The sequence below is a fragment of the Pollachius pollachius genome, assembly GCF_949987615.1.
Source record: "Pollachius pollachius genome assembly, chromosome: 7".
In the NCBI taxonomy this organism is placed as follows: Eukaryota; Metazoa; Chordata; class Actinopteri; order Gadiformes; family Gadidae; genus Pollachius; species Pollachius pollachius.
Genome location: NC_136940.1, coordinates 21,424,988 through 21,442,242, shown reverse-complemented (window position 1 = coordinate 21,442,242; position 17,255 = coordinate 21,424,988). Strand labels below are relative to the sequence as shown.

At 44.7% G+C, this 17,255-nt stretch overlaps 2 protein-coding genes across 4 annotated transcripts; both read right to left on the bottom strand.

The window, feature by feature from the left end:
- Positions 1-639: 639 nt before the first annotated feature.
- safb (scaffold attachment factor B) lies at positions 640-10,022 on the bottom strand. 3 transcript variants are annotated; one of them, XM_079739536.1, is made up of 21 exons: positions 9,728-10,022; positions 9,333-9,420; positions 9,165-9,235; positions 8,559-8,765; positions 8,093-8,146; positions 7,827-7,866; positions 6,626-7,055; positions 6,218-6,261; positions 6,024-6,136; positions 5,627-5,776; positions 5,401-5,480; positions 5,166-5,215; positions 4,971-5,053; positions 4,614-4,759; positions 4,345-4,477; positions 3,746-3,942; positions 2,927-3,104; positions 2,677-2,765; positions 2,501-2,559; positions 2,259-2,313; positions 640-1,990 (listed from the first exon to the last, which is right to left on the bottom strand). In XM_079739536.1, the coding sequence occupies exons 1-21, from the start codon at positions 9,878-9,880 to the stop codon at positions 1,873-1,875; spliced, it is 2,538 nt and encodes an 845-aa protein (XP_079595662.1). In that variant the 5' UTR covers positions 9,881-10,022; the 3' UTR covers positions 640-1,872. The 3 variants fall into 3 exon arrangements, with proteins under 3 accessions (XP_079595662.1, XP_079595664.1, XP_079595663.1); XM_079739538.1 differs by having other exon boundaries at positions 4,345-4,444; XM_079739537.1 differs by having other exon boundaries at positions 9,165-9,232.
- Positions 10,023-10,489: 467 nt separating this feature from the next.
- Positions 10,490-17,108, bottom strand: malt2 (MALT paracaspase 2). The gene is made up of 17 exons (XM_079739539.1): positions 17,000-17,108; positions 15,919-16,136; positions 15,622-15,788; positions 15,322-15,452; positions 14,503-14,659; positions 14,117-14,304; positions 13,905-14,001; positions 13,780-13,824; positions 13,644-13,685; positions 13,221-13,424; positions 12,800-12,977; positions 12,593-12,667; positions 12,315-12,442; positions 12,023-12,172; positions 11,610-11,770; positions 11,291-11,428; positions 10,490-10,951 (listed from the first exon to the last, which is right to left on the bottom strand). The coding sequence occupies exons 2-17, from the start codon at positions 16,053-16,055 to the stop codon at positions 10,499-10,501; spliced, it is 2,451 nt and encodes an 816-aa protein (XP_079595665.1). The 5' UTR covers positions 16,056-16,136; positions 17,000-17,108; the 3' UTR covers positions 10,490-10,498.
- Between the last annotated feature and the right edge of the window lie 147 nt (positions 17,109-17,255).

The window sequence follows — 17,255 nt, the reverse complement described above, 5'->3', positions numbered from 1 at the left end:
TGCTGGGTTTAAATGACCCCTAGCATAATGCAGCTCATAGCCTTTTCTCTGGTTTAGGCCTGAGACCTCCCTCCCACTCCCCATTGGTCCCACAGCCCCGGACTGGTGCTGGTATGTGTGTGTTCTTCTACATCTGGTCCAGGATGTTAGAGGAGCCTAATAGGTTACATGACCTTGTCACAGATGTTTTGCACCCCAAATACATTACTCTTAATGGAAATTTTCCGCTTTTTCATTTCTAAATCTAGAATTTGGATTTGTTTATTCCTTTCAATGTATCGTTCTGGCATAATGGAATGTGTTGTTTATATACTTACAATATCTGCAATCTTTTATCTCTTCCGTTGGATACTAGCGCTGTCTCCAGATCCAGTTGCGCTAGAATACGGTGTATTTGAGGCTCTTCCTCCCCCTGGTGGCTTTGTATATTCTGACAACGTGGCGTGCACAAGTTCGAGTTAACTTTTTTATCCATAAATGTTGTGATCTAACTTATGAAAAAGTGTTATGGAAGACTTTACTAATAGTTAAGTTCAATATTTATCCATCTTTTTAAAGGCTGACTGGGTAGGCCAGCTACCAGAAACCTAGATTGTACGATTTTCCAATACTTGTCAGGAAAATAAAGTTAGCAAAATGTTCAAATGGTTGCCTCAAATTTATTTTAATTGACTTATTCTACATATGTTTCCTGTGGATTTGACATGCACCCCATCCACTGTTGCTAGGACAACAGACCATAGACCATGCGAAAGAGGAACAACTTAAGGAACAACATTGAACGAGTTGGAGAAGTGAAATTGGAGTTACTTTCCCTTTCTAGAAGTATCTAGATAAGTGAAAAGAGCAATAAGTAGAACTGTATTACCAAACCGATACTTTGTATGAAAATAAGGTGAATAGACCTAGAGTTTTTCATAATATTGTGCTTAAGGCAGTCTACAACTCAGATTCCCACACAGCAAGGAGGAACTGTGTAGGATCCGGCTGGCCAGTGTGACCACAAAAAAGAAGAATGTCAGTCATTAAAGCAACGCTCCAGCAAAACATTTGTACGGCCAATAAACATAAGCAGTCGATCCAATACAAAAGATTAATGTAAAATATGCATTGTTTAATGTGGCAACATAATCCTATATATATTCTGCCTCTCACTTGATACTACTTCACCAAGGTTATATGTCTGGTGAGTGTGGTAGAAAACCAGGGAACTGAGCAGAAGTAGCAATAGCAATTAAGAGAGCAAGTCTTTATATACAAAAACAAATACATTGTTGTTCATACAGAAAATTGGAGTCAAAAGGACAACACGATACATTTACCACAGATTAAGTCCAGCAATACCCTCAAGAAAGCGTGTATGAATGCCAAAATAAAATAAAATGTCAAAAGAAATTAGTGTAACAAGCACCTGCTATGAATCGGCGATGAGAAAAATATTTTAAAACTGTCAAAATCCACCTTTCAATATCTTACAGAAAGTCGCACAGAAAAGATACTTAAAAACAGAACTTTGAGAGAGATAAACAACGTAATTAAAAAAAAAAAGCAGTTGACATCTTTCCTTGGAACAAACATGAGCCCAAAGAATACTGAAAACAAAACCAGAGCTGACCAGAGACATGTGGCCGAGCTTACTCAACATAAGGACCAACGGGTCGGGAGGCACAGGGAAGCCCTTCAAACAGGAAGGTTCCCAGCGTGAACCGCACACCACGGCCTCCTTGTAAACACGCGCGGAAAATAATGATAGAAAACAAACATGAATATCAAGTCTTCGCTTGCTGACGGGAAAACTAAATGCTCATCTTTGAGAGTAGAAAGAGGGTCCAACATGCGCGCTCTCCCCGTGAGACGGCCCCTCGTCTGTGGTTAGTAGCGGCGTCCGAAGGCCCCGCTCTGGAGACCGCTGCCCTGCATCATCTGGTTCTGTCGGTTCAGAGCGCCGGAGAGAGAATGGGAGGTGCCTGTGTTGATGTAGCCCCCACGGCTGGGAAAGTGGGCGGACGCGGACACACACACACACACACACACACACACACACACACACACACACACACACACACACACACACACACACACACACACACACACACACACACACACACACACACACACACACACACACACGATTAAAAATAAGGCTGATTTATGTTCGGCTATATCTCTTAAATCCTAATCTAGTGCTTTGGTATCAGCCAAGGGCTTTTTTTAAAAAAACAAAACACTGCTTCTCTAAGAGTCGTGCTAGTCCTTACCTAGCCATTCCCCCCCGTGCCATGTGGGACTGTCCAGGGATTGCACCATCTCGATCTGCAACGAATCAGTCATACATCCAACAGAGTCACACACCATCATTTGTGTTGTGTAGCTCGGTACGGCTTCACTTTCCTCTCGAACACAACCCTAGCGCTAGATCTACTCAAGTGAGTTTATGTAGCACATAATATCGACGTTACCAAACAGCAGTGAAACTTGAGTCATTCACAACAGTTCTTACTTTGCCATGTTCTGTCATTGTCCATCTTCCGACCCGAGTCCCAGTCGCGTGCTCCCTCCCTGGAACCAAGGGGACGGTAAGACATGAGAACAATGGACGACAGGGTCCAGACTGGTGGTGGTTGATGGTTCTGGGGCTTACCAGAGCCGGTCAAAGCCTGCCAGCCAGGGACTTACCTGGGGTTAATTCGCTTGTCGTATCCTCCGCTCCAGCTGTCTCTCCCTTCTCTGCCTCCTGTGTTTCGATCCGACCGGTCTGTAAAGTGCTGCAAACGGGAGATGGGCGGGCATAAAAACAATGTTGACAACTACCTTCATGTCCCAAAACTAAAATCCATTTACAAATATAGCCATTGTAAGACAACAGGAATAGAAATGTGAATTTGCCAGCTCTAGACAACAGTGTTGTACTGAGTCGACCTCTCACCGGGCCGTCTCTGTCTCCGCCAATGGCACGCGAGTTGTCTCGCCTGTCAGCCATGCCGTTGTCCTGGTAACGGCTGCGGTCCCGGTGGTCGAAGTCTTGGTAGCGCTCCGGGCGGCTGGTGTCCGAGCGGTTGTAGCGGTCGTCCATGTTCATGCGTTTCTCGGCCCAGTCGTCCTTCCTGCCATCGGGCCACAAGACATTTTCACTTGCATCAGAGTTACATTTACCCTTGCAGAAGTGATCTATTGTTTTGGGGGTTTTCCCAGTCAACACTACCAAACGCCTCACAAAACGTAAAGTCACCGACCTCAATGTTCTAAACACAGCATAGTACAAGAAAGTTAATTTTGTGCACTGATACGACAATATACATTAAATTTTATTCTAGCATACAAAACTACCTCCCCTGTGGTTCAAACATGAGCATTTAACTCAAAAGTAGAACCAATTTGTACAAGATTTTTTTCTTCCAATAGAAGGAAACCTTCAACTAAAACCACACGAATGGATTTTAAAGAATCTTTCTCCAAGCCACTCTTTGTTCTTGTGTAATAGTTGTTAGTCTATTTCTGCAATAACTTTGCTGACTCTGCTAATGTTAACGTCACCACTGGCTGCCTTGAGAGATGCCATTACTGTTTCGCCAGCGGTGTTGTGAACGGTGTTGTTTTTCCCTTATTGGCCCAGATTACATCCACATTTCTGCCCATCGGTGTGGGCGGGCTGTAGCGACACCGAAAGTGCGGTCCTGTGACCAGGACGGTCCCCGGGCTGGCGGTCCCCTGGCGGGGGTGAGACACCTTGCTCTGCCGGGCTCACCTGCCGTCCATGTCGTAGGGCCTCTTGGTGGAGCGGCGCTCCTGCTCGAAGCGCAGCTGCTCCTGCTGCCGGCGCAGCTCGTCGCGCTCCCGCTGGATCCGCTCCTGCTCCCGCCGGCGCTCAAACTCAATGCGCTGCCGCTCCCGCTCCAGGAACTGCCGCTCCATGCGGTCGGCGTCCAGACGCTGCTTCTCCACCTGGGAGGAGGAGACACACCGCGTGACGTCACTCAGCGAGGGGTGACCGGAACTCACGCGGCAAACACTCACGCGGCAAACACTCACGCGGCAAACACTCACGCCGCAAACACTCACGCGGCAAACACTCACGCGGCAAACACTCACGCGGCAAACACTCACGCGGCAAACACTCACGCCGCAAACACTCACGCGGCAAACACTCACGCGGCAAACACTCACGCGGCAAACACTCACGCGGCAAACACTCACGCGGCAAACACTCACGCGGCAAACACTCACGCGGCAAACACTAAGACTAATTGTAATTTACGTTACATAGATTGGACCACGTTTAAAGTACGTACGACTCAAAAGTACATTGATATTAAAATATACGAATACCGATGAGGGGGGGCGTACCTCAAGCCAGTTTCTCTTGCGGATCAGGTGCTCCCGTTCCTCCCGCTCGCGGAACTGACGGATGCGCTCGCGCTCGGTGCGACCGTCCCGATCACGGTCGCTAAACGGCCCCGACGGAGAAAGGTTAGCCTCCCTAGTTCAACATGCATACGGAAGACAATATTTGAACAACAAAGTACAAACATTTTGTGCAATGGCAATTTTATAATATCATTATTCCATTATGAATAATAATAATAATAATGTGAAAGTGTTTTTTCCTTCATTACCCTGTGTGCCGGCGCCTCTCGACCTCTCGGATCTCCCTCTCCCGCTGTCTCTGGCGCTCCCTCTCTCGCTGCTCCTTGATCTGGTCAAAGGACAGGATGTCCTTCTTCTCCTTGCTGATGGACTTGCGGTCACGGCTCTTGGAGCTCTGGAGAGGGGCAAGAGGAGGAGGAGGCGCGTGGGGGGAGATTAAACAAAATGGGCCATTTCATCTGATCCCATGGACATCCCAGTTACAGTGAAAAGTGTCTAAATGAAAGCCTTGCCACATAAGGGGAGAAGGCCCTTATATGTAGAGTAGGGGGTATTGTTGGTTAATGGGGTCCGCAGCCGTTGGGTAAATTGAGACCTATACTTACACGCTCCTTGCTTTTGCTTTTAGCCTTTACGCTGATGACTGGTTCTCCTTTAGATTTGTCCATTACTACCGTCCTCTCTTGACCTATGGGAAGAACAAACACAACTCGTTAGTAAAGCTCATGAGAATAAGGGCTGCCATTCTGTTTATATAACCCGGGAGCGAGTAACCTGGGGTAACGGTGTCGGTGCCTCACCTTTGCCATCTTTCCCTTCACCCTCCGACTTCTCGTCTTTGCCCTCGGACCTGGACACATAATGAAGGGCGGATTAGACCAGACGTGGCATTAAACCCAGAGAAAGCTGTCAATGTTAAGTGGGTTTCGAGGGCAGTTGTGAGGTTCTCGAATGTGTGGGGATGCCAACGTTCTTCAGGAACGCTAAAAGGGCCCTTCTACAATACTGTATTACATAAGAGCCGTTTGACCTCACCTGGAGTCTGTGGAATTACGTCTCTCAGCGACAGCACTCTTGGGGTCAGCTGGCTTCTTCCCTGCAGGCTCATTTTTCGCCTGCAACCACCAGAGGTTATATTTAACAACGTAGTGATGTCTAATAATAGATCACATTCAGTAACAGAAGATCAAGTAGACCCTGAGTGTTATTTCGGGGTACAACGGAATGGACTGGAGTTGTAGGCGTAGGACGTGGAGCTCACCCGCTCCACGGAGATCATCTTCCCATGCAGCTCCGTCCGGTGCAGGTGGGTGATGCAACTGGTGGCCTCGTCGCTGGAGGACATGGTGACGAAGCCATAGCAGCGGGCTCCAGGGCTCTTGGCGTTGGTCACCACCTTGGCCCCGACCACCTGAAGGGGGGGGGGTGAGGACACGGGGGGGTAAGTGGTCCCGTCTAGAGGCAAGAAGGTATGGGGTTCGACCCACACCAGGGAGACCCATGGCAAGAAAATGTATGCGGTCGTATTGCAGGACGCTTTGGACGGCAGCGCCGACCAAATAACAATGACCGTTACTAGCACGGTTTGATAAGGGCAACATCGGTCAAAACCACACCGGAGAGAAATACCTATGAGGAGAGGAGAAGCGTGGACTGACCTTGCCATACTTGCTGAAGAGGGTCTTCAGATCAGTCGCTCTGGTCGTGGAGGAGAGGCCGCTGACCCAGAGGTTCCTGCTAGCCCCTGCTGCAACATTAGCTCCAGCAGCAGCTGCGCAGACAGCCGGATAGAGGTGAGCAAACACGTAATGGGTTCCGAAGAACAAAAATTACGCATGAATTTAATACCCACCCTTTTCGTCTTTTGCCTCGGTGTTTGCCTCTTTCTCCTCAGAACTAGAGACAAAGGAAAAATAACGATAAACACTGAGAATGCCTCGGATCAGGTTCAAAAACACATTTATGTTCATACTTACGTGTTTTACAGTAATGTACCAAACTTGAGTGATTAAAGCGATCATGCACATAGTGCAGTGATTTAACAAGAATGGGTGATGGTAAGGCCAAAGACGATCCCAGTTAAACATTAATGGGAAGTTATGTGAGATAAGTCAGTGTTGGGAAACAAAACTTGAGACAAATGCGCAAACCTTTTTTTTGTTTTACCTTGGAAAAGAGCATCCAAACTTTTTGCTAGCACAAAGGAGCCAATGCAACAGAGATAACCATTTTGGTGTCTAGTAGACGGAAAGCAACAAACCTCTTTTTCTGATCATCGCCCTCTACAGTAGAGGACTCTTTGGCTGCAGAGGACGCATCTGCTGAAGCGTTCTCTTCAGTCTTCTTCTCTTCCTCCTCACCCTTCTTAGACCCCATTTCTGAACCAACCGTTTCGCCCGCGGCCCCCTGTTCGTTTACACTAACGGCCTGAGTGCTTTCGCTCTGCGCATCGACTGTCTGTCCCAGGACAACGTGACTGTCCCCAACCCCCTCAACATCAGTCTCTGTGACCTCTGTGTCCCCCGCCACCTGCCCGGGGGTGGCCTCGTCGGTCCTGGCAGTGTCGTCGCACGCATCGTCTTGTCCTCCCGGGGGTCCGGCTGGCTCTTCTTCAGGGGTCTCCTCATGGCTCTCTTGGGGATCTTCGTTAAGTGGCTCAGATAAACAAGACCCGGCTACTTTTTCATTTTCTACGGATTTAACAGGAATAGAATGGCAGAGTTTAATCACTTCTGAAACACAGCAATGGTTAACGAGGAACTGGCAAGGCCTGGATTAGGAACGTCATCATGACCCTTGTGCTCTGGTCATTAACAAAAGGTGGGGGGGGGGGGGGGGGCACACCCTAAGGAGAGACTGGAAGGGAACCCAAAGGACAGGGGACCACCAAGCAGCTAAGGACTACCTTGACTCAAGTTGAACAACGTACATGAACAACAACACCTGGTCCAAAGGAGAAAAGAGTTCTGTGCTGAAAAGAGCCACAAGACCAGCAGGGACAGCAGCGGCTGCCGTGTGAAGGAGGGTCTGTTGTCTTCCATTGTCTGCCTTGCTTGAGGTCCACTTTGCATTGACGAGTTTCGTCTCAAGTCCAAAAGCTTTCAGGTCCAACATAGCATTCAGTCGTAAAATGTCCTTCTTCGGGGGAGTCTTCATGTGGCAACCTGGAAACCCTGAGGTCACCTGCGTTAGCTAAGTCTACCCTGATCTGCAAGTTCTATTGCTGCCTACGTGTGTCCGACCATTAACCGCAGCCATCACAATTAAAACCTTTGAATCGTTTTATAAAGTACATGCAACAACTAGGGTTAATTAGCTTTCAACACGTAGCCAGCAACTTCCTTTGGGTTTCCAGTCTCCCTTTTTTTTTTTAAAAGTAATCTTAAAAAGGACTGAAATCCAAGTTCATCACTATCAAGAAGATTGGTCTTTGCGAGATTTTAACACCTTATGAACAGTACCTGTTTCCTCCTTGGGGTCATCTACGTCTGGTTCCGGAGCCTAAAACAATATCATTATTTCATTAGTATTAGTTGATTTTGGAAGTTTCTTTAAATCTGTACTCATATCCTTCAGTCAATTCAGAAAAGCTTAAATTTGTAATTATGTGTCAATATTTAGGCATTATTTACAGTATCAACAAAACACTTGTGTAGACTGATACAACCATGGAAAATCTTGGGTATCAAAGGTCAAAATCATCTCTGTTCATTTAAGAGGCACTTACCATATTAGGAGATGTGCTTGTCATGTCAATATCCAGCAGCTCAGACACGGACTTCTATGTAAACAGCAAATGAAAGAAAAGCATTATGACCACCAATATCTTCAACAATGACAGAGAAGTAGTAGGGAAACTGTTGGGAGGGCATACACAAATTAGGGCTCCTGGATTATGGGGAAAATATTGTTAATATTGAAATCACGATTATTTTTGAGTTTGAAAACATGATGGATTTATTCAGCATTTCTCTCCAAAAAATGTAGAACAGAAAATGTTAAAATTGAAAGTAATGTACAAACATGTATCTAGCTGGATGCAGCAAAAGAAATGATAAAAATCGTTTCAACTCGATTATATTCGTTGGGAGATAGTTTGACCCGAAAATCGAAATCACGATCAAATTTCAAATAATTGCACTGCCCTAACACAAATCAACTAAGGAAATAGATCAAACATCCATCAGACTCACTTCATCAGTTGGAGATGCATCGTCCAACCCCATCTTCTCCTTGTCTTGTTCCACAGTGTCCTGCAATAACTCATCTTCGTCGCAGAGCTCCTCAGAGTCCTGCATTTGGTCCTCGTCCACCTCCGCTGGTATTCCATTATCATTGTCCGCCTCGTCTACAACGCTCATGTCGAAGATGCTCATGTCCTGCATGTTCTCATGTTCATCCTGTTGGGGAAGAAAAACAAGACAATGAAGAAAACACAGAGACAACGTGAAAAAACCGAATCAACAAGGTCATCAATAGCCATCTGGAAAGCAAGAAGAGTGCTTTCATGGCGTAGTCAGTTCATTTACCAATACATGGATTAACATGTTGATTATCAATGTTTACAAGGTATCCAGGTACTGTTGGAAGTAAAATCATTTGAAGAATTTATAGGCCTATTAAATCCAGCTTTAAAATGTGACATATGGCTTGAACCTTGACTTCCATGTTTGGGGCTATTTGCTGCTCTTATTTTTAACCTGAATTTCCCTCCTGGTTTTAAAAAGCGTGATTTCTAGTAGTCTTCTTTGAAATAATTGGACCCAGTATGTTGACTTTAATTTCGGCAGAAAGCTCACCTGCCCATCATCATGGGAATCTTCTCCCATCATGGTTTCTTCTCGTTCTTCGCTGTCCAGCCTGGCATCTGCTAATGATATGCATGGATTTAAGTTACTCTACTGCTGTCTCAGAAGCTAAATAAATGCATATTTTTACATTTAGAGAGTTTTTTGATTTTTTTTCACCTTTTGAGGCCCGTTTAGGGGTCTTCTTCAAAGTTGACTCAGCAGCCACATTAATCTCCTCTGGATTTCCACCTTCATCCTCAATGGCCTATTGGGGACAAACACACACACACACACACACACACACACACACACACACACACACACACACACACACACACACACACACACACACACACACACACCTTTAGAAGCCTGACATGAAATTTATCGTGAGAATGTAATGTTTGGGTTAAATTGCCTTGTACAGTTGCTAGTTAGCAAAGCGCTACCACGTTGAATGAGCGCAGGCCTAGCTGCAAAGCATTAAAATACCCTTCAACACAGCAACATTTTTAGCTGGTAAACGTTTGATGTAAAATTAAGCTTAATGCTAACGGTCAGTTTTTAAATACCTTTTTCAAACGCTCCGAAAGGACGCTTTTGATGCCTGTAGTGTCTAGGTTTCGTTTCTTCAATTCGGCCTTCAAACCGATAACTCTCAACTCAGATAATTTGCGAACTTCGCAACCTTCTGGAACATCAATTTCCGACGACGAGTCAGCCATGGTTGAGAACCTAAGTGTTTATTTCACGTACGATAGTAACACTGTACCCTAATGTGAAAAAAATCATAAATATCTGTGTATTCCCAGATAAATGCTCCACAAAATGGCGATTGCTAGCAGCCGACAATGATGCGCATGCGCTGTATTGACGGACTGCATTCATTCGGCTAGTTATATACGCAACAAAACTGACATCTGTTAGAAAACATTATACAACTGAAAGGAACCACATTTGTATGTCCTTTGACACTTGTACCCAAACATGGTTTTAACAATTCATTAAATAAATGGCATGTAAAGAAACACTTAATTGTAAGAGGATATCATAGACATCTCATAGATATCTAGTTCATTTATGACAAGTAAAAAACAATTACATGGTGAGAAACCAAAACGAGACACTAATTAGCTTTTAATGCAAAAGTTAATGCCAAATAAACATTTATTTCGATTTAATTCTGACCTGCACCTCAAATAGACCCTGATAATAAATACACAAGTTCTAAGTATCTAATCCAGCTCTTGATAGCCATGAATTGGTTCCTCTTAATAAGTCATAGTCAAAGTCAAATTTATTTGTATAGCTCAGTATCAGACATAGTGGTTATTCAAAGGGCTTTAATAAGTATGGAAGTTGTTTTTATCGCTAAAGCTGCATGGCTCTTGAGTTATGTGACTTTGGGTCAAGCTTTTACTGGCGATAAGAGGTTGTGGGGCGCACTCCATCAGCTCAGCATTCTCCTCTGGTAAATTGACTCTCTGAGTGGCTGGGGAGTATGACCTTGACTGCTCCCGGGTTGCCTGTGAATAATAGGAGGTCGTCAACGCTGAGCCGATAGAAGACGTCTCCGAGGCTGGAAAATCTGGGCCAAGGTCCTCTGCATACATGGAAGTCTCTGGAGCGTTGAAGGAGGGAAGGTCTGAAGAGGAGGGCCGAGGCATGCGAGGTTCGTGGAGGTTCAGTTTGGACACCAGTGGTTTGCCCACTGTGACGCTTTGCATGTCCTGGACCTCCTCGTCGTCCATGTTTGAGTAGCGGTAATGAAGACACACGGTAAACGTGAGCTCTTTCTATGGAGGACACAATGAAGCAAAAATGTTGATAACATGCACATAAGTACGCCATTTACTCCTTTTAGGAGTTGCTTTTGTCCAAAGCAACTTGTCATTAGGAAGCAAGTAGGAGCAAGGCATCTTGTTCAAGGAGACCCCCATAGGCTGTGGGCAATGGGTATCGAACCCGGTACATGTCAGCCAGGAGTCAAAACCCCCCTAGCCACTACTAGACCATCCAGACCCCGTCTGCTTATGTGTCTCTGAAACGTACCAAATTGTACTTCCTATGTGGATTTTCCTTTATTCATTGTCTGAAAATAGAACATGTACTACTCGTGGTGGTTTTTTTCTGACCTTGAGTCTCTGTAGGCTTTTCAGGCGTGTGTACAGTCCCGGGCTCTGCGGTGGAGGCAGACTTTCCATGATTGGAAGTAAATTTCCGGCTTCCAAAATGCTCTCCTGATTACTCTTCTTAATATCGAGGTCCACACCCTGCCAAGAAGGTATAGTGTGAAGACATAGGATTGTTCCTGAATTAGTTCAATTGCACTTTATCACAATTTCACAAGCAACCCCTTTATCACGGTTATCACATTTATGCTCTGTATTTCATAGAGCACTGCAAAAAAAAAAAACTCCTCTCGATTCTAGTCAGTATGAAATATGAACAAACCTCCTCTGGGAAATCAATGAGCTCAGCAGAACAGGACATGATTTCCTTAGGTTTCTCCAAGATCCGTGTGTAGATGATCATGATGTTGGAAAATTCTGCAGCGAATCCAATCTGCACCTGGACTCCACACTCAAAGTGCAGCGTGCGACTTTTTGGCAGAACTATATAGAGGGCAGAGACACAACATGAAATCCTGAATCTCATTGGGACGCATCTCAGAGCTGTACTATGTTATTGCAGAACTTCTGATGCAGTGGTCCAGCAGTCTATGCTATAGCAGAACTTCTAGGGGGAGACAGCCCAGAGCCCGGGCTGGAAACCAAGATCCGCAACAGGTGGAGTTACCGAGATATCCTACCTATATCTATCTGCATTGAAAAAGACCTGAATATCTCTGCGTTCACAGAGCATACCGTGTGCAATGGCCCACTGGAGGTTTCGTGCCGAGTGGTCTGTGGAGCTCTCCTTGCTCTGGATGCGGTCTGTGAGAGCACGGCGCTCTGAGAGGTTACTCCGGAGCTCCAGGGCCTGTATGCCTCGCATCAGCTCACACCGGCCCATATCTAGCAGAGGTAGAGGGAGCATAGGTAGGCGTAAGCAGGACAGTCAGACAGGATAAAAAGTGTTGGTTGTATGAATAAATAATTTGTTTGTATAACTTGAACACTAGGAGAGTTGCAAATTGTTTTTTGAAAGTCATGATACCTTCTGCCACTCTGTCGAGCATCACAGTGACCTTCTCGTCTTCACAGACACGCTGCTTGAGGAAACTTATGAAGATGCCGTTATTGAGGTTGTCTTCCTTCACTTCGTATGCTTCTGCATCGACACACCTAAATATCAACAGCCAAGTATGAGAGAGAGAAACTGGGAGACACAGTCATATGATGTATACAGATTGTAAAGTCGTTCAGGCTAAAATTCTTCTCAACTAGAAAAAGTTAAAAGTGCCATGATAGGAAAAATAGTATCAAGAAACTTACGTAGCATAACCAAACACAATATTTGCTGTCACCTTTATCGGCCCCGAATGTGGGATCACATCATCATTTGGATTTCTAAGCAGAGAAAAAAAAGTCTACATATTTTCTCCCATCACAAACTTAAATACAAGTACAATAGCAAAAATGTATTGCGCACATACAACCGACTTAATCAACTATAACTCAAAGCCCTAGCCTTTCTTTTACCTTTTGCGACACATATCCAACAGAAAGACATTGAGTCCGGTCTCTCTCTCTTGCATCCTCTGAAGGACACTCTGCACACACAGGCAGTGATCAGAGGTATACGAGGCTGGGGCGTCGATGGGAACCATAAAGCTGTTGCCATAGTTCTCATAACCATGACCAGCAAAGTACAGCAGGCCTGCAAACAGGCAGGTAGAAGGGACAATGTTAAAGTTAAAGTCATTTCAATTTAATCCCTCAGTAGACTGGGCCCGAACTGCAGGATAGTGTAGCAGCAAAGGTCTTTGAGGCCCAGCATTTGAGTGAAATTGTCTTCAAGAATTCAAGTCACTTTTGATAAAAAAAAACGTTGGCTTGGACTTTGACCCATGAGATTTACCACATTTAACACATTTCCGGCAAAAATGGCTAACAGACTGACCGTAGACCCCCTTGTCGAGCAGCAAGAGGAACTCTGTGACTGCACTGTTCATCTCCTGCCAGTTGAGGTCCAGCAGGGAAACCACCTTGAAGTCCAGTTGCCTGAGCAGGTTGGCCAATTCATGAACATCAGCCATGGGTGCAGAGAGCTGGATGTGGTGACTGTAGTTCATATTGCCAATCAAGAGAGCAACTTTGTCTGTGGCTTTTGTAAGGACAACGGGAGAAAGAGTCATTACATCATCATGCATGGTGGATGATAAGACATATGGCTTTTTTGAAGAGCACCATTGTGATCCAAAACCAAATGATCCCTTGCAGCACATTGTAACCTTGATGGAACCGTGCATTATATTACTGATTTGATAGACTTACAGATTAGTAAGTGTATATGTATTCTGGTAAGACTTGTCTGCATACTCACCATAAAGACTATCTTTGGGCCTAATAGGTCTGGGGGGGGGCACTGTAGGGAATATAAAGTAGACACACTGCCATTGCTACACTGATGCTTAAAGATAATAATTAACAAAAAGAGGAAGTAGAAAGAAAAATACTACCTGTGTCAACTTCTGTCCAGGAACCATCAGACAAAGAGCTTGGTCCTATGAAATAGAAACGTATTAATATGTAACACATTTGGTTACCTATCAAAGGCCAACTTTAATAGTAATATAATTGTTACCGATGTGAATTTGGACTGGGTTGCTCCAAGTCTCATGGAATAGGTTGTACACTTTACAGCTGTATTGACCTCTGTGTGTTGTGGTCACTGCAGGGATCTGTTGATACATTATAGCTTAGATGCTAATATACACTCTTAGAAGAAGATATTAAGGTAGCCCTTGAAATACCAAGCATTCAAGCGTTAAGACCAGCCTTTCATAAAGGTCCTACCCTGAGCACACTGCTCTTCTGCTGCTGCATGGCATTCATGTTATGGTACCAGTGAAACTGGGCCGGGGGGTTGGCCTCCGCAAGGCACTCCAGGAACAGAGAGTCCCCCTCGGTCACGGTCTGGGACTGGGGCTGACGGGTGATACACAGACCACTCTTCGACCCCGGGAAAAGAGTACTGCTGCAGCCTGAGAGAATAACAGTCACCCCATCATCCGATAGCATGGTGACAAGAATACAATGCTGAGGAGAGTGGAATCTGTGAGGGTCAATGACTATGTAAAGTATTGGTCGGAGTTGAGCGTAGAAGAGAAGAATAGTGAAGTGAAGGGACTAGTGTTGGTCAAATTGAAAACAGAAGAGACGCTTATTAAACCAAGACATACCTGGACTTGAAAATTCAGAGCGACTCAATTGAATGTGAGCCCACTGTGAGAAGGTGCAGTTGTCCCCATGGTTCACTCTACAGATATAGTGGCCCTGGTGGACTGGGCCCAGAGGAGAGAGGACCAGGTCAGCTGCACTCCCAGTCCCCCCCAGTATCTAGAACACACCATGGAATACATTTGATTTAGCACTATTCAGGTCCCAACAAGATCATAGAATATAAGAGGTATTAGCCAGCTGCACAAAGAAGTTAAACTCTTTTTAAAAAATATAGACATTTTTCTGAATCTGTTTGTTACAGCTGACCTTGAACTGATGATATTATTTAAGGACAGTTCTAGTTATGTTATATGCAGGTTGTGGAAGTGAGATCAACATCTCCACACTATTAATCACTTCCACCTGGCCCACGTTAGTTTATTAATCATTGCTGCGTCACTTCCCTTACAAAGTTCACCTCAGGCACCAGCACACCCTGCAGTCAGATTGAGTTGGTTGCCATATGTCTTTTAGTTATTTTAAAGGAAAAAACACTGACCTCTCAATAGTTTTAGACTCGAGCGCCCCGATGTAATTTAGTTGTCTGTTATAAAATGTTGAGTGCTATCTTGTTATTAAGTGCTGCTGGCAGGTTTTTTTTTATCTCAAAGGTTATTAAAGATGATCCGAGTAATAAATCACAGTAACAAATACAGCTTTGTATTATGGTATCCCTGCCTGGTCTTTAAATAAACACCTACTCCGGCAGCACCCCCTTTGTGTGGTGCTGACTGGAGTATGTCGTTACAGGGAGATTTTACAAAAAACTGAGAACTGACCTGTTCTTTTCCTCTGAACCACTGGTAGCTGAGGCCTGCTGGTCCGGCTGCCCTACAGGCGAGGACCACCGTGCCTCCTTCTAAAGCCTGCTGAGACAGAGGCTGGACGGTGATATGAATGTTTTCCATCACTGCAATACACGCACACACACACACACACACACACACACACACACACCCTTGTCAAGAATTTTTGAAGCTACTTTGTGATTGTGGTGCTTTTATATACATCACTCCCATCCTCCCATCCACTTTTGAAATGACAGAAAAGACTGAACAAATGTATTGACGGCTGTGTACCCGTGGCAGTCAGGTACTGGACCGCATGCTGGTTGTCCATCTTCTTCAGACAGCCGAGCAGGAAGGCCAGGGAACAGGAGCGGTCAGCCAGCCTGGCCAAGAGGTAGCGAGCTGGGCTTCCAGTAGGGCTCAGCACCTGTACTGAGCAGCTTGTAAGCTCATTCTCACTGCGGACCAATGAAAATGATCTGGATAAGTACTGTTTACTGCAATCACTTGGGGATTCATATGCAAAATAAAAAAGACTTGATTATCTTTATAAATTAAATATTAGCAGTACTTAATATTGTTCTATACCTGCAGCAGAATTGAGGATGCTCATTCACAATGTTTGCCAGTTGTCTCCATCCACGGGTGCAGTTGTCCAATATCTCTCCCAGCCTGCTGAGAGCATCTTCACTGAGAGTCCCCAGGTTTCTGCTCCAGTCTCCCATCTCTCTTCCACTCAATCACTTCTCGAGAGTGATGAATCTCTGTGTGAGTCAGAGGGTCTTGGGTACCAGTGGCTTTTCATCCTTTGATTGACAGTGACGACATGCAACAGTAGAGACATTGTTTCAACTAATGTGACTTGTTGTTGAAAGTGTGGAAATGGTTGACCATAGTGCAAGCTCACTTAGTGGTACTGGTACAAGGTCAGTGTTGTTTTAGAGTCGTTTTTAATGGATTATCCCCATGGATATATGTGAAGCCTCATTGAGCATGAAATCAAATAGTTGAATGTGTTTCGAAATTAAGTTATTCATTTTGTGCAGGCTATTAAGTATTATTATTTTACATCATGAATGAGTTAATTTAATACTGATACATTTGCTGTGCCGAGCTCATTCTCAACACTGACAGTCTGACGGTGACCGCACCCAAAGGTTGCAATTAGCAATTGAATGGCTAGGCTAACTGTCTGCACTCTGCAGCACCTGTAGCACGTGCTGTACCTGACGTCAGAGGAGACGGAAGTATGAATTTATTTCGTTTTTTTTGTTGCATTTAAAGGTAGCCTAGCCTATGAGTTTAATATTGACGCCAAGTCATCCCAGTGATTATATGTAATTATAAACTAGATTGGTGTTTAATTAAATTAAATTGGCTTGTCTATAATGGAGTGGGCGAAATATATTGTCGTACTCAGAGCATAGGCATAAACGCTGCATGCTGACAACCAGACGAGCCAATCTGCTGAATTTCTTTCGGTAGACTTTATATCCCGAGGCATGTAACCCGTTCGCTTTAGAAAGAAAGTGCTACATTGTTGAAAGAGAAAGTCAATTTGACAACGGGGGAGGGCTGTAATTACTTTTGCTTTTTAAAACAAATAGAGCATAGCTGTAATACACACTATCCCGAAAATACTATTGTCAATAAAGACAATTTAACTCACCAAATCCGCCAGTAATATCAGTCCTGGTCCAGTTTTACAAATAAGCAAAAATGTATGTTTACTTCATGCTACTCTGGTGGAGCGTTGCCTTAGGCATAGCACTTCTCATTTCGTTTCCTCTAATATGCCATGCCGATCGTCTACGCATGTTTATTTGCATCTACTTTTAGCCCAACCTAACAGCATTTCTGCACAAAGTACACTAACCACAAACCCACAGCGGACGCGTGGGTTGGGCACACATTTTCAGTCACAA